The 20,435-nt window shown below is 38.6% G+C and overlaps 8 protein-coding genes and 3 long non-coding RNA genes across 22 annotated transcripts; 7 read left to right on the top strand and 4 right to left on the bottom strand.

The window, feature by feature from the left end:
- Positions 1-137: 137 nt before the first annotated feature.
- On the top strand, positions 138-1,599 carry AT1G71480 (Nuclear transport factor 2 (NTF2) family protein; the record flags this gene model as incomplete). Of its 3 annotated transcripts, NM_105817.3 has the most annotated exons (5): positions 138-703; positions 793-907; positions 988-1,069; positions 1,164-1,215; positions 1,310-1,599. In NM_105817.3, the coding sequence occupies exons 1-5, from the start codon at positions 365-367 to the stop codon at positions 1,370-1,372; spliced, it is 651 nt and encodes a 216-aa protein (NP_177304.1). In that variant the 5' UTR covers positions 138-364. The 3 variants fall into 3 exon arrangements, with proteins under 3 accessions (NP_177304.1, NP_001321581.1, NP_001321582.1); NM_001334500.1 differs by lacking the exons at positions 1,164-1,215; positions 1,310-1,599 and having other exon boundaries at positions 210-703; positions 988-1,073; NM_001334499.1 differs by lacking the exons at positions 988-1,069; positions 1,164-1,215; positions 1,310-1,599 and having other exon boundaries at positions 793-912.
- On the bottom strand, positions 357-753 carry AT1G09253. Its single transcript, NR_139590.1, has one exon. It is a non-coding gene; the product is annotated as an other RNA (long non-coding RNA).
- Positions 1,191-4,111, bottom strand: AT1G71490 (Tetratricopeptide repeat (TPR)-like superfamily protein). The gene has a single exon (NM_105818.3). The coding sequence runs from the start codon at positions 3,655-3,657 to the stop codon at positions 1,612-1,614; it is 2,046 nt and encodes a 681-aa protein (NP_177305.1). The 5' UTR covers positions 3,658-4,111; the 3' UTR covers positions 1,191-1,611.
- AT1G09257 lies at positions 2,032-2,773 on the top strand. The gene is made up of 2 exons (NR_139591.1): positions 2,032-2,304; positions 2,470-2,773. It is a non-coding gene; the product is annotated as an other RNA (long non-coding RNA).
- A 156-nt stretch (positions 4,112-4,267) lies between the features above and the next one.
- On the top strand, positions 4,268-5,893 carry AT1G71500 (Rieske (2Fe-2S) domain-containing protein). Its single transcript, NM_105819.4, has 3 exons — positions 4,268-4,783; positions 5,088-5,348; positions 5,429-5,893. The coding sequence occupies exons 1-3, from the start codon at positions 4,370-4,372 to the stop codon at positions 5,615-5,617; spliced, it is 864 nt and encodes a 287-aa protein (NP_565018.1). The 5' UTR covers positions 4,268-4,369; the 3' UTR covers positions 5,618-5,893.
- A 761-nt stretch (positions 5,894-6,654) lies between these two features.
- On the top strand, positions 6,655-7,553 carry AT1G71520 (Integrase-type DNA-binding superfamily protein). The gene has a single exon (NM_105820.4). The coding sequence runs from the start codon at positions 6,898-6,900 to the stop codon at positions 7,327-7,329; it is 432 nt and encodes a 143-aa protein (NP_177307.1). The 5' UTR covers positions 6,655-6,897; the 3' UTR covers positions 7,330-7,553.
- A 232-nt stretch (positions 7,554-7,785) lies between these two features.
- Positions 7,786-11,238, bottom strand: AT1G71528. 4 transcript variants are annotated; one of them, NR_139932.1, is made up of 3 exons: positions 10,871-11,238; positions 8,625-10,518; positions 7,974-8,488 (listed from the first exon to the last, which is right to left on the bottom strand). It is a non-coding gene; the product is annotated as an other RNA (long non-coding RNA). The 4 variants fall into 4 exon arrangements; NR_139929.1 differs by having other exon boundaries at positions 7,786-8,476; positions 8,625-11,231; NR_139930.1 differs by having other exon boundaries at positions 7,786-8,488; positions 8,625-11,231.
- Positions 7,853-11,238, top strand: AT1G71530 (Protein kinase superfamily protein; the record flags this gene model as incomplete). 4 transcript variants are annotated; one of them, NM_105821.4, is made up of 7 exons in its annotated part: positions 7,853-8,507; positions 8,607-8,891; positions 8,971-9,288; positions 9,441-9,668; positions 9,761-9,861; positions 9,932-10,304; positions 10,386-11,238. In NM_105821.4, the coding sequence occupies 7 exons, from the start codon at positions 8,052-8,054 to the stop codon at positions 10,590-10,592; spliced, it is 1,968 nt and encodes a 655-aa protein (NP_177308.3). The 4 variants fall into 4 exon arrangements, with proteins under 4 accessions (NP_177308.3, NP_974124.1, NP_001322117.1 ...); NM_202395.1 differs by having other exon boundaries at positions 9,761-11,238; NM_001334501.1 differs by lacking the exons at positions 9,761-9,861; positions 9,932-10,304; positions 10,386-11,238 and having other exon boundaries at positions 8,052-8,507; positions 9,441-9,686.
- A 1,634-nt stretch (positions 11,239-12,872) lies between these two features.
- Positions 12,873-15,505, top strand: AT1G71680 (Transmembrane amino acid transporter family protein). Of its 2 annotated transcripts, NM_105822.3 has the most exons (8): positions 12,873-12,971; positions 13,181-13,365; positions 13,452-13,835; positions 13,928-14,324; positions 14,399-14,504; positions 14,585-14,676; positions 14,763-14,831; positions 14,919-15,505. In NM_105822.3, the coding sequence occupies exons 1-8, from the start codon at positions 12,957-12,959 to the stop codon at positions 15,015-15,017; spliced, it is 1,347 nt and encodes a 448-aa protein (NP_565019.2). In that variant the 5' UTR covers positions 12,873-12,956; the 3' UTR covers positions 15,018-15,505. The 2 variants fall into 2 exon arrangements, with proteins under 2 accessions (NP_565019.2, NP_001320666.1); NM_001334503.1 differs by having other exon boundaries at positions 14,399-14,676; positions 14,919-15,474.
- Positions 15,506-16,039: 534 nt separating this feature from the next.
- Positions 16,040-17,534, top strand: AT1G71690 (glucuronoxylan 4-O-methyltransferase-like protein (DUF579)). Its single transcript, NM_105823.4, has 2 exons — positions 16,040-16,385; positions 16,757-17,534. Exons 1-2 carry the CDS (start codon positions 16,092-16,094, stop codon positions 17,348-17,350), a joined length of 888 nt encoding a protein of 295 aa, NP_565020.1. The 5' UTR covers positions 16,040-16,091; the 3' UTR covers positions 17,351-17,534.
- On the bottom strand, positions 17,029-19,833 carry AT1G71691 (GDSL-like Lipase/Acylhydrolase superfamily protein). Of its 3 annotated transcripts, none has more exons than NM_202396.3 (5): positions 19,451-19,833; positions 19,224-19,345; positions 18,343-18,585; positions 17,985-18,234; positions 17,029-17,904 (listed from the first exon to the last, which is right to left on the bottom strand). In NM_202396.3, exons 1-5 carry the CDS (start codon positions 19,764-19,766, stop codon positions 17,681-17,683), a joined length of 1,155 nt encoding a protein of 384 aa, NP_974125.1. In that variant the 5' UTR covers positions 19,767-19,833; the 3' UTR covers positions 17,029-17,680. The 3 variants fall into 3 exon arrangements, with proteins under 3 accessions (NP_974125.1, NP_565021.2, NP_001322417.1); NM_105824.4 differs by having other exon boundaries at positions 17,485-17,904; positions 19,447-19,833; NM_001334504.1 differs by lacking the exon at positions 17,029-17,904 and having other exon boundaries at positions 17,961-18,234.
- Between the last annotated feature and the right edge of the window lie 602 nt (positions 19,834-20,435).

Consider the following 20,435-nt stretch of genomic DNA (forward strand, 5'->3'; position numbering starts at 1 on the left):
AAAAACAATTCAACTTTTTATCCACCAACACATATTTTTCTTTACTTTTCTGTTCTGCTACGCATTACCTAGTCTTATATTTCGAAAAATTATAAAATCTCATTTCACAACTAAATTAAAAGTATCATTTCACAAACAAATAAGATGAAATGATGATAGAAAAATCATCAATTAATAGGAAAGAGGATTGGAGTATACTTCTATTGATTGTTACAGTATCCACATGGCATCGATAATCATAGGGACTACTAATAAGAATTTCTGTCCACAAATTCCAATTGAAATTCAAAATTCAACTCTTTGCTCTCTTAATCACAAACACAAATGAGCCACAAAAACGAAGACATCATATCAAGAAACGACGATGAGCTTCACTGCTTCTCTCGTCTCTTATTTGACGTCTCCCTCACTCGTCTCGCTCAACCATCTTCCTCCTTCCTTCTTCCTCCCAACCAAACTTGTCAAGCCAACAAGCCTCACTCATTCACAGCCTCCGAGATTGTCCGCATCCTATGGTCCAGCTGCAAAAGCTGCTACAGCCAACGACGTTGTTCCAGAAACAGCTCCGACATCAGCGTCGGAGGTCGTCTCCAGCTTCTACGCCGCCGTTAACGTCCATGATTTATCCTCTGTCACAGACCTCATCGCTCAGGACTGCGTCTACGAGGATCTCGTCTTCTCATCTCCCTTTGTTGGCCGAAAGGTGAAACGATTATTATTCTAATAAACCAAAGTCTCTTCTTTTCAGACTTTGTTGTGTCTCAGAGCCTAATTTTGATAAAGCCATGACAGGCAATTCTTGATTTCTTCGGAAAATTCATTGAATCAACAAGTACGGATCTCCAATTCGTGATAGATGATATCTCAACAGAAGACTCTTCAGCTGTTGGAGTTTCATGGCATTTAGGTTAGTTTTTAACAGACTCTTTATGATTTAGTCGTCTATGTTTCTCTAATGATAAGTCGTAAATTGGAGATTTTTGACAGAATGGAAAGGAAAGAACTTCCCATTTAGCAAAGGTTGCAGCTTTTACCGGTTAGAGGTGATTGATGGGAAGAGACAGATCGTGTAAGCACACTTTTCTCGACAGATCGTGTAGACTGACAGAGATGCCAATTTTTGTCTTGCTGGGATAAACATTTCTTCTCTGTTTTGTTTGCAGATATGGAAGAGACTGCGTTGAGCCTGCAATCAAACCTGGAGAAACAGTTCTGGTAACATGAGCTACTATCAATTTTGATTGTGTGGATGTGTTTGAAATTGCAGAGGTAATGAAGATTTAACAGCTTTTGCATTTTGTGTATTCAGGCTGCTATAAAGGGAGTTACCTGGCTGCTGCAGAAATTTCCTCAACTGGCCGACCAATTCTGATGGCATTACAAAGCTCTTGCTCGATGAAGTGAATCAGCTCACAATATAAGTTTTCTTTGTGTTATATAGGAAAAATACTTCCGCAGCAATCCCCACCATTGTCCAATTTTAGTTAATGTATATACTAGAACTTGTCATGTGTATCCAACTTGTTCTCAGTCTGGTGATATGCAGGCGTATATAGACTATGTGCTATTAACTAAATAAAGCTCCAGTTGATCATCCTCAGCTCTTCACCTTCATCCCATTTCTTGAAGAAGTTCTTCATCTGAACTTTGCACCTTATTGATGGCATAACCAGCATTGTCTTTCATCAGCTGATTCAGTCCATCTAATAGAGGATAAGTATTACATGCTTCAGGGCTTGATGTGTCCCCCACCGAAAACAGTGAAAATCCAGAATCTGTGTCGATCCAAGCACAGCCAGGATCCTTTTTCACACCCAAGTCCCTCATTATAGTCCTCACTTCAGCAAGCTTGCTCCAAGAACCAGCAGCTGCATACATATTTGCAATTAACACGTAGTATCCCGGGTTCTCTGGCTTCATCTCCAGGAGCTTTTCTGCTGCCCATTTACCAATCTGTGTGTTCCCATGGATGTGACACGCGTTCAGTAGGGTAGCCCACGTGGCACCGGATGGCTTATATGGCATATTGTGAATTATGTCTTTGGCTTTTGCTAGGAAACCTGCTCTGCCATAGAGATCAACCATACAAGAAAAATGTTGAAGACAAGGACGTATACCATACTCACACTGCATCTTCATAAACAGCCTTTCACCTTCATGGACTAACTTGGAATGACTGCAGGCTGATAGAACTGCAACCACGGTTACATGGTCAGGTTTAATACCAGATCTGGTCATCTCCTTGAACAGGGCCAAGGCTACTCCCCCTTCACCTTGATTTCCGTATCCATCTATCAAGGAAGTGTATGTTACTTCGTCTCTTTTGCTCATCAAATCAGATACTTGCTTTGCAGCTACAATCTTTCCCGATTTTGCATAAACATCAACAAGGGAGTTCCACAGCATTGTATAGTCCTTGAAGCACTTGCGCCTCAGGATGTAGCAATGAAACTCTTTTCCATGTTGCAGGTTTGCAATCCGAGCACAAAGAGGGAGAATGCTTGCTAGTGTAATGGAATTTGGCTGAAAGCCAGCAACCAACATCTCCCTCAGCAGGTGAGAGGCTTCTTCTGATTTGTTCAGCTGCGCATAACCGGAAATGATAGAGTTCCAAGTACACAAACTATTTTCTTCAGTCTGTCGAAACACTATTAAGGCGTGCCTAAGGTCTTTGCATTTTGAGTACATTGTGATCAACGTGTTTCGAACATTGTCAATCCCATCATAAGAACTGTGAATAGCAAGACCGTGAATCTCTTTTCCCAATCGTATTGCTCCTATGAGAGAGCAAGCCTTCAAACCAATAATCATAGCCACAGGATCTAAGCTCGTAGGAAAATTTCTCATCCTAGAGATCAAACCCAAAGCTCCTACATAATTTCCTGTTTGCAAACAACCTCCAGAAATAATATTCCAAGTTATGACACTGACCTCAACACCTGAAAACCACATTTTATCGAAAAGCTCAAACGCTTCACTCCACATGCCTTCCGAAGCATAACAGTTTATCACTGCATTCCATGAGACAGCATCCCTTTCAAACATTCGATCAAACAACCTCCGAGCAATACCCATATTTCTAAACCTTTTATACATAGAGATCAATGCATTACAAACATACAAGCTGGACTTGTAAGAGCTAACCTCGATGGAACCATGAACCACCCTTCCAAAGGCAACGTCAAGTGTTTCACCACAAGCCTTAAGAACAGACGGATAAGTGAAGGCATCGGGTCGGATTCCCTTGCTCACCATTCTCTTGTAAGCAGCAATAACCTCCTCAAAAAGCTCGTTCTTGGCATACGAAGCAATGAGCACATTCCAAGGTAAGGGATGCAAAATGTCAGAGTTCTCAATAATCGATTGAGCTTCATTGTGGAGATTGAAAGCAGAGTAAAAGGTAACCAGCTTTGGGACTAACACAGAGTGATATTCGACACCCGACGAAATACAGTGAGCGTGAACTTGCACCCCTGCTAAAAATGCACGAACATCAACGCAAGCGGATAAAAGGGAAGCCGCGGAATGCAAAACGAGGTCATCTGAAACTGCAGAAGAAGATTGAAGACGAAGAAGAGAAAACGTTTTGAAAGCGTCGTGCAAATGACCGTGGCTGGCCAAATGTCCAAGAGATTTGAAAAGACTCTCACTCAGCATTGGTTCAATGTGGGTTTGGAAAGTTCTTGGAACAAGACTGCGACTTTTTCCATAATCTGGGAATAAACTTGACAATGTCGGCTATGGTGAGACCTCCAAGAATATACGGCATATACTCTGTCTAACAACACCATGCCCAACGCGCCATATTCGAGCTCCACAACAAAAAATATGCTTCTCTACTTGAGATCAAAGCAGAATAAGACTACAAGTTGAGAAAACTTCATTGAAGCATATCATCGAACACGTGGTGTGCTGATTGCTGAACCATACTATATACACATTTGAACCCTAAGAGCTGAGAGTATATACATAGCAGAACCTATATGATTGAGAATAACGAAACAGAGGTAAGAGAGAGATATTGGAACAACAAAGCAAAGCGGAAGAATGCGCGCGAAAAAACGCAACAAGAGTACGAGACTCTGAAGATGAAGAGTGAAGACAACTCCATGCCAAATTTGCTTGTCGGTTACTGAATTTATGAGCCTTTCTCCTAAGGCCCACATTGGCCCAACTGTTTACAAGGCCCATTGGGGCTAGTTTCCAAACAAAATATCTGAAGAAGTGAGGCGTGTTGGCTAAATAGAGGCCCATATAAAAAAAGTGTGGCTACCATTATTCTTCTTCTTCTTCGTTATCCACTTCTCTCTCCTTTGTGTGGTCAAATGCATTTCCCTCCATTCTCTTACGCTTTCTCTCACTCTCGTCAATGGCGACCACCGCATCTTCATCTCTCCCCCGTAATTACTCCTTCACAACTCCGCGACCTTCATCATTCATCCGAGGACCGCCATTAGCTAGAACGCTGCCTCTCTATCTCCGCCGTAACCGTCGAGTAGCTCTCACTTACCGATTGGACCAGAATTCGAAGCAGAGAAGTGGTGGAAACGTAAGATGCGAGGCGACGGAGGTATCTTCTTCTTCTTCTGTATCCACACCTGGAAGGAATTGGGTGCCGGTGGTGCCGTTATCGGCGCTTCCGAAAGGTGAACGGCGAGTGGTTATTCAAGACGATGAGACGATATTGTTGCTTTGGTATAAGAACGATGTTTTTGCAATTGAGAATCGTTCACCAGCTGAAGGAGCTTATAGCGAAGGACTTCTCAACGCTAGGCTCACTCAGGTTTTCTTCGTCTTTGTACTTTTTATAATTTGAGCTTTTTTCGTCGTTTGGAAAAATTTCGAGCATGAAAGGTATTTGTGAAAATGCCTGACCGAGTAGTGTGATAGCTTTAGGAAACCAAGCTTATAACATAAGACATCTTTAGCTCCTTAATCAACACATAGCTTGAGTTGCTTCATCACATTGGTTATGGTTTTAAACTGTTGCTATAATGTATTAGGGTCTTGGTTTTAATAGTAGTTTTTGCTCGAAGTACTCTTGGTTTCTCTCATGGTGAGTGATCTCTTTTTGGCAATTATATCAGGATGGTTGCATTGTGTGTCCATCGACGGATAGTACGTTTGATCTTAGAACTGGAGAGATCCGGGAATGGTACCCGAAAAACCCGGTTCTCAGAGTCTTGACACCTGCACTGAGGAAACTATTTGTATACCCTGTCAAATATGATGAGGAAAACATCTATATCAGCATTAGAGACAGCGGGAAAACAGAGGCAGCTGCTGAGATCGTCTTCAGTGGAAAAGCTCAGCCTGGGCTCACAGCAACAAACGTCAATGTAGACGAGGTAAAACACCTATACATGTGAATTTGTTTCATCTGGGAAGATAAAAACAAAAGAGTGATGATAAATTTTGTGAATCACAGGTGAGAATGATTGTGGACGAGGGTTCTGAAGGATTTGGTTTCACGAAGAAGAACGAAGTGATAAACGGGAAGGCGGCAGTGATAGGATTCTTGCTGCTGTTAGATTTCGAGCTATTGACAGGTAAAGGTCTATTGAAAGGAACAGGGTTCTTGGACTTCCTTTACTCTGCTTCAGATGCTTTCAAGTAGAGGTAATATCTTTGTTGGTCTGGTTTTGCTTGCCTCCTTTGTGCAGTTTGCCGAGAAACAAAAAAAAAAAAAACCATGTAATAGTATATAGAGATGGCTTTGCTCTGTCTTTCTTTGTGTTTACCCCTTATACGAGATATTCTTTCTTCTCCTTGAGTTCAAATTATAATCTTCAAGCTTTCCCACTATCTTTTGTATTTGACATACAACACCTCATATTTGATTGGGTGAAACAAAAACGAGAGAAAATTTCAATAACCATGCTAGGCCACTTGGACTATATAGTCTTCATTTCTATTCATTTCTATTCATTTTATGATTTTTGTTCAATTAGCAATATAGGCATACATAATCTTTTTTTTAATAAATAAATTAACTCTAAGAATTTGGAAAATATTATTAAGTTTATGAGATAATGTATGTTAAATGTAAAAATAACATATAATATAAACCTCTTAACCATAATTTTTTTATTAAAAGAAGAAAGGGAGGTCATTGTAGAGACTAGAGAGTACATTGCATTCAAATTTGGTTGCTCAAAAGTGAGTGATTCCGTGTGCGGAATCTTAGTTTGTGTTAAATTTGAGTACCACCAATCAAAGAAGAGACCACAAATCTCATATCCCTTTTCGTTTTCAGTGTGCAAATTGCAAAACGAGACAAGACAAAAAATAACTTTTCTGCCCTTTAGTCAAACTTATAAGCCCAAGAAGAGCACCCGTTTAAGACTATTTGAAGACGTCATGCCTGATGAAATTAACCAAACAAAATAAGAGAGAGAGGCAAGTCTCATGTTTTCTTTTCAAGTTTCAGCACGTGATGTCGTGATGGACTGTTGTGTACTTGTGTGTTTTTTAATTTTCTTTTCTATCAGACTTTTTGAATCAAGTCGTATTGATGATATGGATCATCAGGTGATATGATGACTCTCATTACGTTGGAAAATTCATTTGTTTATCCAAATGGGTATTTAGTTGATGTAAACCTCAACAAGTTGAAACTTGAAACACGACTCGAATATTCCAAAGAACCCAAAAGCTAAAACTAAAATAGAAAACGTCAACCAGTGCGAGCCACATGTCCATATCTCATAACCCCCCCGGTCATACTTTGACCATATATTATTTGTTTATTCATCTCATAACCCAATTTTAAAAGTACAATTTATATACATTCAATTTATTCGGACTTGATCTACACGACTTTATTCCGCTTCAACGTATTTATATGCAACATTTTCCCTCATGATCTTATAATCTCATCTTCATCCACCCAAAAACATGGATTCAAGAGACACCGGAGAAACTGACCAGAGCAAGTACAAAGGTATCCGTCGTCGGAAATGGGGAAAATGGGTATCAGAGATTCGTGTCCCGGGAACTCGTCAACGTCTCTGGTTAGGCTCTTTCTCCACCGCAGAAGGCGCTGCCGTAGCCCACGACGTCGCTTTTTACTGCTTGCACCGACCATCTTCCCTCGACGACGAATCTTTTAACTTCCCTCACTTACTTACAACCTCCCTCGCCTCCAATATATCTCCTAAGTCCATCCAAAAAGCTGCTTCCGACGCCGGCATGGCCGTGGACGCCGGATTCCATGGTGCTGTGTCTGGGAGTGGTGGTTGTGAAGAGAGATCTTCCATGGCGAATATGGAGGAGGAGGACAAACTTAGTATCTCCGTGTATGATTATCTTGAAGACGATCTCGTTTGATCTATACGAGTACGTTTTTAGCAGTTAATATAGGATGTGCAAAGGGTTAGGATCTGTTTACTTTTTTTTTTTTTTTGGTTACACTTCTCATTTATTTTTCCCCCACGTGAGCTCTCATTTCTCAGGCTTCTTTTCTCATTAGGAAAAAAAAAACTATTCTTACCCATATAGCTCAAGGATGATTTACACATTTTGTAGAGATATCATAAAAAGCTAATGCGGTTAAAAACTATCCAAAGTCCACAAGTACATACACATAGGGGAACAAATCACGACCAAATCATGATTATGGACGGACATTACAAAGACTTCATCGTACTTATGTTGACAGTTGACACCAGATAAAAGATTGTCGGGCTTTACAAATAAAATGAAGCCCATTTTGTGAAACCAATGAGACCCAATTAAGAAGGGAAGAAAAACAAATCAGTTAGTGAAAGTGAAAGGTCGTTGACCGATTCCTTCATCATCCTCATCGTTTTAATTTTAAATCTTGATTCTAGAAGAAAAAGAGACCATTGAGTGGTACGCACGTTCCACTTTTCTATGACAACAAACTCACAAAAACGTGAGAGAGACAACAAAAAATGAAAGTTTTTGGTCGCCGACCATATCACCTAAGACATAGTAGAGAGAATGAGAGATAGATAGATAAAAGCAAATCGGCAAAAACTAAAGTTTTTTCCATTAAGTAGGAGTTTTGAGCGGTGGTTTGTTTTGTAATGGGTTGTATTTGTGCCACCGCCCGTTCACCAAGCGCCGCCGTTACCGATAAAGATCTATTAGATTCCAGCAAATCCATCCTTCAACTTCTCCCTCATCATCCCCCGTCGTCTTCGTCTTCATCCAAGAAGGAAGGATCTTTCACACGTACGACTTCTTCAGCTTCTATCACCATTGTGGCTAATGGTTATCCTGTGGCACGCCGTCCTTCCACTTCATCTGATCGAAACAGCACCAAACCGGTCGTTGTTGTGGGAGCTCCGACCAGAAATCCAACAAGAAGAGTCACCGCTATACCGGTTGCACAGCCGGCACAGCAGCAGCCAGCACGTGTGATCAGCAATAAAACGGAACTCCCTGCTGCAGAATGGCCGTCTTGGCTGGCTTCTGTTGCTGGGGAGGCCATTAAAGGATGGGTTCCTCGCTGCGCAGAGTCCTTTGAGAAGTTAGACAAAGTTAGTTCATCTTCTCTGTTTTCTCTCAACTAAACAGTCATGATCTGTGATCCTCCAAAAATCTTGAAATAACAATTTATGTTGTGTGTATTGTTAAAGATTGGACAGGGGACTTACAGCAGCGTGTACAAAGCTAGAGACCTTGAAACGGGGAAGATTGTGGCGATGAAGAAAGTTCGGTTTGTGAACATGGATCCAGAGAGTGTTCGGTTTATGGCCAGGGAGATTCTCATTCTTCGTAAGCTTGATCACCCCAATGTTATGAAGCTAGAAGGTCTAGTTACCTCTAGACTCTCAGGTAGCCTCTACCTTGTCTTTGAGTACATGGAACACGATCTCGCAGGTCTAGCTGCAACTCCTGGAATCAAATTCTCTGAACCTCAGGTATTACATATTCTGTTTTCCTATGCACTTGAAAGATTGGAGAATTCAAGTTTTATAAAGAGTCCTACTTCGTTTTCAGATCAAGTGCTATATGCAGCAATTGTTCCGTGGGCTTGAACATTGCCACAGACGAGGAATTCTTCACCGTGATATTAAAGGCTCAAATCTCTTAATCAATAATGAAGGTGTCTTGAAGATTGGTGATTTCGGATTGGCGAATTTTTACCGAGGTGATGGAGATCTGCAGCTGACCAGTCGTGTTGTGACCTTATGGTACAGAGCACCTGAGCTGTTGCTCGGTGCCACTGAGTATGGACCAGCCATTGACCTGTGGAGCGCCGGCTGCATTCTCACTGAGCTCTTCGCCGGAAAACCTATTATGCCAGGACGCACAGAAGTAATGAACTCTCTAACACCTCTTTAGTTTGTTAAGAACAGTTTTTGAGCTCAGGCTTTATAATTCGACGCAGCATTCATTCAAATTCTGAGACTCAGAGTCTTACTTCTTATAGACAGCTGATGAGATAATTATCCTTTTTTGTTTATCAGGTGGAGCAGATGCACAAGATCTTTAAGCTCTGTGGTTCACCCTCGGAAGATTACTGGAGAAGAGCAACACTGCCACTAGCAACAAGCTTTAAACCCAGTCATCCTTACAAGCCTGTTCTTGCTGAAACCTTTAACCATTTCCCTTCATCAGCTCTGATGCTCATCAATAAGCTACTGGCAATAGAACCTGAAAAACGGGGATCGGCTGCTTCTACCTTGAGGAGCGAAGTAATAGATCGATACTAACCAGAAATCCATGTTTCTTAAACAAGTTATTAGATACATTTCTCATGATGAGTTTCAATCTTTCTTCTCTTCAGTTCTTCACCACGGAGCCACTCCCTGCGAATCCATCAAACTTACCTAGATATCCACCAAGCAAGGAACTTGATGCCAAGCTTCGCAACGAAGAAGCAAGAAAGTAAAGCTACATACATCTTCATTCACTAGTCTTTCTCTTGGGGGTTTTCTGATGAAAGTTTTGTTTGCAGACTAAGGGCAGAAGGTAACAAGAGAAGAGGGGGAGAAACTGTGACAAGAGGACGGCCAAAGGATCTTAAAACAGCCCAGACACCAGAGTTTATGGCTGCAGGACAGTCCAAAGTCACATGCATAAGCCACAAATTCAAAACAGACGAGGAAGGTGGCACCGGGTTTAGGATAGAACCACCAAGAAGAGGGATCCAGCAGAATGGTAAAGCTCATGCTTCTTCAATGGTTCACCCAACAGTGGCTGATACAGAATGGAACGGAGGTGGAAGCATCAAAAGACAAACTAATGCAGAGATGAAGTCTAGGACATCTCAAACAGGAGACTTGTCTGGTGAATCTTATAGGAGAGATCCCAACAGAGATTACTCAACCGTAAGTCTCTCCTCTTGTTATATCGTGTACCTTAAACCTTTTGGTATGTAATTATTAAGTTGCTTTGGGCTGTGTCATCAGGGCAATGCACCAAGGAAAAACAGAATCAATTACTCAGGACCATTGATGCCTCCTGGTGGAAATCTTGAAGATTTGCTTAAAGAGCATGAGAAGCAGATCCAACAAGCTGTCCGCAAAGCACGTGTAGAAAAGTCTGCATCAAGAAAAAACCAAGCTTTAACAGGACAACAACAGCAGCAACGTTACACAGGAAGAAATGCTCGGTAGCTGAAAAAGGGAACAAGAAGCCATAGAACTCATAAGCGTTTTTGTTGTTGTGCCTCTTCTGTGCTTGAAGCCAGGGATTGATACAATGTATAGTCGAATTTGTTTCTTAGGCCAACAAGATTGACTACACTATAATGTCAAGCTACCTTTTGTATATACACAAGGTCTCTCTATTGAGTTGAGTCAAACAAACAAAGATGTATCTGCAAGGGAAAGCAAAAAATTCCAAATTTGCTACATTCTATGATTCTAGCTCAGCTCAAGTAATTAAAACCTACCATTAGCTGAAAATCTCATACCACATAACCTCTGCAACAATTCCACATATCAAGCTAAAGCTACTGAGCAAAAAACTCACGAGGAAAAAAAAGGCTGAATTCTTGAGAAATTAGCAAACTTTTTTGCATAAACAAGTTCGCTCTGACCTAGCTACTGAGTAGTGAGTACTGAGCAAACATTCCACGAGAAAAAAAAAACCTTAATTCTTGAGAAATTCGAAAACTTTTTGCATAAACTTGAAAAGCTTAAATTAGAATCAGATAATGAATTCTTCAAACCAGAAAAACTTCACCGATATTCCCAAAACCAAATCATATGTTTTCAATCGAAAGACTAATAAACCTAAACCCTCTGTTTTCTATTTCCCGGCGAAGTGGCCGGCGATATCTTGCTTTTTTGTAACCTCTGTTTTCTGTTTGGCCCAAATCCAGAAAAGCCCAAAGCCCATTTGGGAAGATATTAATAAAAATATTTTAATTAAAAAATAGACGGGTATGGGTTCAAAGACCCGACAACGTACGGTATTCGGGTTACATATGAATAATTCGGGTATATATATGTTTTTAAGGATTAATTAGAAACAAAGAGATTACAGTAATATACTATGTATGGTCAAAGTTGAAACTCGTAAATTGTGAATTTGTGATGTTACTAGATGAGCTGATAATTTTTTCCTTTTTTTTTTGCAAGGATTGAATCCAAATCTCTTATGATGTTTTTATTTATTTTCCATTTTATAAGTACAAGACTTTATTATACTTTTAAAAAAACGTAAAGTATAATAAAATTGTAAATTTTCAATGCGTACTTAAGGAAAGTCGTTAAAAAAAATGTAATATTTAACAGGATGTCAAAAATAAAACATATTTGGTCATACTTGCATATTTTACTATTGATGATATCCTTACCCACAAAAGAAAAGTAATTTGTCTGGTTTGAAAATCTTATAATTTATGTATTTTTTATAAATTGGTAATAAACTGTGTAATTATATGAAATTTTCTTAGTTTAAATTGTTAATGATTTGTAGGCTTATTGAAGTGCGAAAAAGTCGGGATGAGTAAGGCTAGAAATGTTAGTAAAGAAGAAAATATCTGAAAACAAAATAAAATAGGCAATGTCTTGCTTACCGTGAAGAGGAAAGGGCATTAACCCAATGCCACACAAAAAAAAACTGAATTTCGTAGGCCATAATTTTTTCATTTTTAGCCTTATGTATTTAAATTGTATAGTGCATAGTGAGTATTTGTTTGGGAAGTCCACACGCTATGTATTAGAAATTTATGCACATGCTAATGGAAGATAATTTTAATAACATAAGTACATAACTAAAATAACGAAAATCTCTTTTGGAATAATCAACATATTAAAAGAAAATGAAAATTAAAAAGAAAAAGAGAAATTGATTTTGTGTTATCAATGGGCCACTTAAAAAAAAAAAATTATAAACAAAATTAGTAGTAAGGTTAATCTTTGTAACCGTGTCTTCTTCTAAATCATAAACTTCTTTTTTTGCTTCAATTTTATAAGAGTATTTGGCTATCATATCTATAGAGAGAAAATTGGTTTGATAACTACGTGAGTTTGTTGAATAATTTTTTTAAAGGAAAGATAGATAAATAGTGGTTTGAATATTTTATTTTCTTTCATCTTATCACTATCGAATATGTTTTTCGTTATTTGGATTATTTTTTTAATAATAAAAGCCACATTTGTTTATTCGCCCTAAGCTATATTTAGCCTTAGCACGACACTGAAAATAGAAAGAGACCAGAGTCGTTAGATTTTACGAGTGACTTCTAACTTACGAGATTAACCGCAGACTGGTTCAAAAGACCATCCTCACTTTCCTAAGATCCAAGTAATCAAAATTCACTTTCACTCAAATCACCTCTCTATTTAAACAACAACACCACTTTTTCAATCCTCATTAACAAAGTTAAAAAAACAAAACAACACCATCTTCACTTTTTTTTTTTCTTCTTATTTTTTGTTTTCTTTCTCTATACATATTGTATCAAAAAATAAATACATTTTCCTGTATTTTATTTTTTTTGTGAGTATTAAAGAAAACACAAGACAAGAATGACATACACAGCGGTAACTATGCTCTCTCTCTGCCTAATAAATATCTTTTCATCTTATGGCAAAGAGTGTCGAGTTTTGGCCCGACTTGTAATGTAGTTTCATCAATGAGACTCTTAACATTATATCATATCATTGCCTCACTTTATTACATTTTTTGTAACGTTACGCGCTGTTAGTTCTCTTAATTCATTATATTAAGCATGCCAAAATACCTTGATCAGAATGACGAGGAGAACAAAGGAAGATCAACGGACAATAACAATCACCGTCAAATGGATTACAACGATTGGTTACCAGTCACAGCGTCTAGAGAAGCCAAATGGTATTACTCCGCCTTCCACAATGTCACGGCCATGGTTGGCGCCGGAGTTCTTGGTCTCCCTTTCGCCATGTCACAACTTGGCTGGTAATTTTTTAAGAAATGTTTAAATTTGTCTGATCTTAACTTCACAAAATAAAGTCGTAATTTAACGATAAATTTGTTGCTAACAGGGGACCTGGACTTGTTGCTATAATAATGTCATGGGCTATAACGTTCTACTCGTTATGGCAAATGGTACAGTTGCACGAAGCCGTTCCAGGGAAACGGTTGGACCGTTACCCCGAGCTAGGGCAAGAAGCTTTTGGACCAAAACTAGGTTACTGGATCGTCATGCCGCAACAGCTTCTTGTCCAAATCGCTTCCGACATAGTCTACAACGTGACAGGAGGAAAATCTCTCAAGAAATTTGTCGAGCTTCTATTTCCGAATCTCGAACATATCCGTCAGACTTATTACATCCTTGGATTCGCCGCGCTTCAGCTTGTCCTCTCTCAATCTCCTGATTTCAACTCCATCAAGATCGTCTCTCTCCTCGCCGCCCTCATGTCTTTCCTGTATTGTCACCAAACCCTAAACCTTAACAAACAAAAAATTCTTCTTTTTTTTGTTTTCTAATTATTTATAAGGAAACTTAAACTTGTTGCAGTTACTCAATGATAGCTTCGGTGGCGTCAATAGCAAAAGGAACGGAACACCGTCCTTCAACTTACGGAGTCAGGGGAGACACGGTGGCCTCAATGGTCTTTGATGCATTTAACGGCATTGGAACCATAGCGTTTGCGTTTGCAGGACACAGTGTGGTTCTTGAGATCCAAGCAACTATTCCTTCAACACCTGAAGTGCCTTCCAAGAAACCAATGTGGAAAGGAGTTGTTGTAGCTTACATAATCGTCATCATTTGTTACCTTTTTGTGGCTATCTCCGGCTATTGGGCGTTTGGGGCTCATGTTGAGGATGATGTTCTCATTTCCTTAGAGAGACCAGCTTGGCTTATAGCGGCTGCTAACTTCATGGTTTTTATCCATGTCATAGGAAGTTATCAGGTCTAGTTTTTTCCTTATCTTTTTGGTCCCTTAGAAAAACTCTCCAACTTTTATTAAAATGATCATCTTGACAGGTTTTTGCGATGATTGTGTTTGACACGATCGAGTCTTATCTTGTGAAAACACTGAAATTCACTCCTTCAACAACACTGCGTCTAGTCGCACGTAGTACATATGTTGGTTAGTTCTCATTTAACTTCTTTTTTACTCATTTTTTTCATGGAGAAATGGAAAACTAAGATAATTCTTGGTTTGTGCAGCATTGATTTGTCTTGTAGCAGTTTGTATCCCCTTTTTCGGAGGTCTTTTAGGGTTCTTCGGCGGTCTTGTCTTCTCATCAACCTCGTACTTCGTAAGTTATACACTACAAAAAAAAGAATGAACATATAACTCTTTGCAAACACTGTATGGGTAATGATACCTCTTTAATATTTGCAGTTGCCTTGCATTATATGGTTGATAATGAAGCGACCAAAAAGATTTAGCGCCCATTGGTGGTGTTCTTGGGTTAGTCTTTCTTTCTTAATTAAACGAGGCTTAGTCACACAATCTAATTGACCCAATAACACTTAAATCCGTTTCTTTAACTAACAGGTAGCAATAGTCACTGGTATCTCGATAGCGATTCTTGCGCCCATTGGAGGAATGAGACACATTATTCTTTCAGCAAGAACCTACAAGCTCTTCTCATAGGCTTCAAATAAAAAGCCTTGCAACCAAACATCACAACAAACTTATAAAAGTTTTTTACCTTTTTTAACTTAAGTTAGCCTTCTAGTTGGGGAATATATAAAGTTAGTTATTTGATTATTTGGATTCTCCTTTCTTTTTATAACCCTTTCATCAAGAACTGCCTTCGGAATTGTTGTTAAGGCTTTACGCGCTTGGCTTGAGGCTGTGACGGATGATGTTCTCTCAAAAACTTCATGACAAAAAAAAAGGAATACCATACAATATGTGGTCAACCTCAGGCTCTGAACTTTCAGGTTTTTTGGTTTTTAGCTTTTTTTTTCTTTCCTCTTTTTCTTAAGTCTTTAGATTTTCTACTGCAGGTTAAAAAAAAAAAAAAGCCTAAACGGCTGTATCAGAACTTTTTGTTTTGGATTGTAATAAAACATCTGAATAAAGAGATTGGCTTTACCGTTTTACCGCTGTTGAATTTGTTTTTAAATGCATATCAACGAAACCGATGAAAAGGAGAAAAACAGAGATGTACATGCAAAACAGAGATGTAAAACAGAGAACCTGAAAGATGTGATTTTGGCATGGTAAAAGAACCAACTTTTCCCACATGGCTTGAGCCAAACTTGCCCAAATATGAAGCTTCACTGATGAAATCACTTCAGAAACATTGAGTGGGTTTTGGTGAAGGAGCTTCATAAAAATTATCAAAAACAAAATCTAATGAAGTTTCCTAGAGAAACATTTTACAATCAAAATATAAATTATTGACTATACTTTTGTTTTTATTAGAGTAAAAATATAGTGTTGTAATTTGTAACTGCTATATTTACTCTTTAACCTTAATTGGGACCTAAGCTGATATGACACCACAACCTTAATTAATTAGAAAAATTACTATTGTTAGTATCGACGAATCAATGCGAGTCACACCAATAATCAAACCACAAAACATGGACAAAGCTACACAAGAAAAATCAAAATCTTTTGTCTCTTTGTCCCCTGAAGACCATAAAAAACCCTTTCTCTGCAGTAAAAAGCTTTAGTAACGTCTCTCACTTAAGCACAATCTCTCTGCATCTCTCAATGACGACTTATCTCCCATTTCCGATGACCACGAGACTCATACTCTCTAGCTTCGTCTCTCTCGTCGTACTCACTCTCTTCTTCATCACCAGAACCGGTTTCTCACCGTCATCTTCATTTCATCAGCCTCTGAACAACACTCTCCGGATCTCCACTTCCTCCACCGGCAGTAAATTACAGAGTCCAAGAAGTTGTAATAAGATCCCTCCTTCCCTCGCCGATGCTCTCGTCCACTATGCCTCCTCCAATGTCACTCCCCAGCAAACTCTCTCCGAAATCTCCGTCACCAAGAAGGTAACAAATTAAAGTATACTATTTAATTATCACAAAAAAAAAGACTTTTGACATGCAAATTAAATTGTAAACTGTAGATTGTTAATTGATATCTAAATGAAGAACTCAATTCGTCATCTAAATTCTGGAAAAATCAAATATGATTAGCAAATTAAATGAATCTAGTCTAATCTTTTGTACTAATGTTGCTACCGTAACATAAGTTTAGTAGTCCGGTAATGATGTGAATTTTTAGTCTTTTAGACGTCACAAAAAATGAGCAAATGACCGTAGTTAAATTTTATTTTACTTTTTTACTAGTAAATTGTTGTCGTATTGTATAAGATAAGTGTAAATGTGAATTATAGATGATACAAATTAAATTGGATCAGGAATTAGAGAAGAAATCTCCGTGCAACTTCTTGGTATTTGGTCTTGGTCACGATAGCTTGATGTGGGCGACGTTAAATCACGGAGGAAGAACCATCTTCTTAGACGAGGACGAGTCATGGATTCACCAAATCGCTGAGAAATTCCCGTCTCTTGAATCGTACCACGTCCGGTACAAGACCAAGGTAAGAGACGCGGAAGCTCTCATGGCTGCTACGAAAGACAGAGAAGAATGCCGCCGCGTGTCAACTGATCTTAGGGTTTCCACTTGCGAGCTTGCGTTGAAGGGCTTACCGGAGGTGGTTTACGAGACAGAGTGGGATCTAATCATGGTGGATGCTCCGACGGGGTTTCATGAAGAAGCTCCGGGACGGATGTCGGCGATTTACACGGCGGGGATGATCGCGAGGAGACGGAAGGATGAGGAAGAGACAACGGCTGTGTTTGTGCATGATGTGGATAGGAAAGTGGAGGATGAGTTCTCAATGGAGTTTTTGTGTAGAGATTACATGACGAAGCAAGAGGGAAGACTCCGTCATTTCACGGTGCCTAGTCACCGTAACTATGGTGTCTCCGGCGTTAAATTCTGTCCTTAACCCTATCCGCCGGTATAAACAATTTCTGGTTGGATGATGCTTAAATACATATCAAGAACTGAATCTCCGAAGCTCCATAGGCTTCAGGATTAGTGTGATTTATTAAAAAAAAAGAAAAAGATTGTGTGTTTTTTGTAATTTTATAATTGATGATATTTAAGAAAACAAAGGAAGCAACGATGAGTACATTGATTTGGACCGTTAAGTGTGACACAGTAGACGTTTTCAAAACGTCTTAAAAGGAAAACAGATTTGACTCAAAACCTTACAAAAAAGAAACTACAAAGACAACACCAAGTTTTTATGTCTTGTTGATAGTCTTCATAATCGTTAATTGAGACTAGCCAATTGCTGAATGTTGATCGGGTACGCGACAGTGCGGTCACCAGCAAACGCTTTCTTTGCCATTATGAGATTAACTTTCTCTGTAGGATGGAAAGCATCCCAAAACACATACTGATCTCTGTTAGGACAAGGCGTTTCAAAGGGAAGACAAGTGATCTGTCCTCTGTTTTTTCCTATTCCACAACATCCTTTGTCCATAGTAGTAAGACCTATAGAACAACACAACATTAATAGCTATAGATATTAGTTAGAGGTTATTTAGCTAGCTTAACGTTTGTTAATTACGTACCATAAGCTGCTTGGTTAGCAACGATGTCTTCGAACATATGAGCGATGTCGAGGTAAATAAATTTAGCATCCGGGAGATTCTGGTTGAGATTAGAGATCATTGTTTTAACGTTTGTGTTGAAAGGAAGAACAAGTTGGTTCACTTCTTCCGAGCATTTACCGTCGTTTCCTTGAGCTAGAATGCTGGGAATGCACCCCATTCTTCCAAGTCCGGCCACTACAAATTTCCGACCACCAAGATTATATAGTCTCTGCATTACCAAAAAAACAACAACACATTTTGATTATATTTTCGCTTCTTACTCGATTAGTACTATCAATTAAAATTAGAGATCATTCTTTTGTTTTTGTTGTATTACGGTGAGCTGATCGGTGTAATGTTGAACCAAGAGATCACCGAACTGTTGGGAGTTGTATTGGTTACGGGTAGGGAAATTGGGCATCAAGTAATTGTTGAGATAGTCGTTGCTTCCCATTCCGATGAAGAACAAGCTTCGAGTCACCGAATCCGCAATGGCCACTGCACCACCGGACTTGCTCGCCACCTGATCTAGTGTTGTCTCGAAGTTATGAATCTGCTGGTCGAAAGGTATGCGTCCCACCTGACCACCAGAACATAAACTCCACGTTACATTATTAATTATCGCATTTAGCAGGAGCACCCACAACCATTTTTCTTGGTACAATATGAAACCACAATGTTGCTCTTGAACATAGCTCATGTGATGTGACCACCATTGAAAATATATTTTCTTTCTCAAGAAAAAACGAAAAAATTGAAAGTATTTTGATTGATTTTGAATAAAAAAGATTTGTCACAATTTTTCTTTATGATCACTAATTTTTTTAAAATCAAATTAGAAACGATTTCATTAAGATTTTAAAATATTAATTAATTTTTTGATGTTTACTCTTGTTTATTCACAAGCTCATAACAGAAAATAGATACACTTCAGAATTATGTAAGTTATTTATAGTACATTTATTAGAATCCATTTAGAATTATTTAATACAAACTAAAATATTGGTCGGCTGATTAGTAGATACAAGTATATCTATGCTTAAAAAAAAAAAAAGTATATCAATGCTCTTCGGATAACTTACATTTCTTACAACAAATAGTAAAAAGAGAGTGTATATGTAACTATGTAAGTATGTAACATATATGCAACCTTTTCTTGTTAAGGATATAACATGCAACTTACGAATTGATTTACTTTTTTGCATAAAAGCTACTTACAAAGTTTCCTCCGGTGTCAGGAAGAATCCCCGCGGCTGCGGAAGCATAGTTGACACCACGAAGTACTTGATCTCCGGTAGCTTCCGAGTAGGCCGGAATCAGTGGCAGCCCCAATAGTTGAGCTATACGATCAATGCATGCATGCATCATATATAATACTTATATCAGCCTCGTTCCAGTTTTAGGAGGAAGGAAAACTTATTATAATGCATAGAGTGAAAACTTACCAATCCCATCGACCATCGTTAAGCCATTGCAGAATCGACCGGTCGGACCGCCATTGAAATCAATGCCATAAGGAAAATAATTGGCTTTGGCAAAGGAAGGAATGTTATTGTTATTCCCATTGTCTATTAGAGAGTCACCGAAGACAAACAGCGCCGGCACAATGCCATCACCGGTGTTTAGGTCGACCAGCGGAGGCGGAGGAGCAGAAATAGGTTCCTCAACCACAACTAGTTGGCCAGAGACGCCATGAAGGAGTTGGAGAACCACGGCAAGAAGAGCTGAGAAGAAGCAAAGTCGCCGGAAGTGGAAAGCCATTATGAAGTTGTTTGTGTTTAGTAAGGTGTAACTTTTAACTTTTGTAGGTTGATTTTGGGGTGAAGAGACAAATAGATTTGGACAGATTTATAGATAGATGAGAAGGGTTTGGTGAAGAGTAATAAATGTATTTATCCGTCTTCTACCACACCGTAATAACACAATCAGTGGTAGGTGAGTTGTCTACAATATTACTTAACATTATTGTAAACATGTCATTTTCCATAGCCAGATTTTTTGAGAAACGTTTAAATTGTAGCTATCGGAAAATTTAGCAATTAGTGTATTTTGAAAATTACATATTTAGAATTGAGATGCAAAACAAAATGTGTGTGCCAATTTATGATGTGTTTACTGTTTAGGCCGTATCACCAAAACAATCATTCATTCTTTTTTCTTTTTTTATTCTATAATTAATATTAGTTTAACAAAAGTATTTAAGTTGAAATATATGATCAGGATGACATAATTATTGATTTGGTGAAATGCAAGCCAGCACAACTAAAAAAAATATCATTTACTTAAACAATCGATTTCATTAAGCTCATTATATAAAATTCCTGTATTTTTTTTTTCACATATAAAATTCCTGTACATGATGAACTATTTGATCGAAAGAGGAAAGTAAACCAGGGAGAAGCGATTTATTAAAAAACATTTCTTACCAAA

Source organism: Arabidopsis thaliana (genome assembly GCF_000001735.4).
Source record: "Arabidopsis thaliana chromosome 1 sequence".
Classification (NCBI taxonomy): domain Eukaryota; kingdom Viridiplantae; phylum Streptophyta; class Magnoliopsida; order Brassicales; family Brassicaceae; genus Arabidopsis; species Arabidopsis thaliana.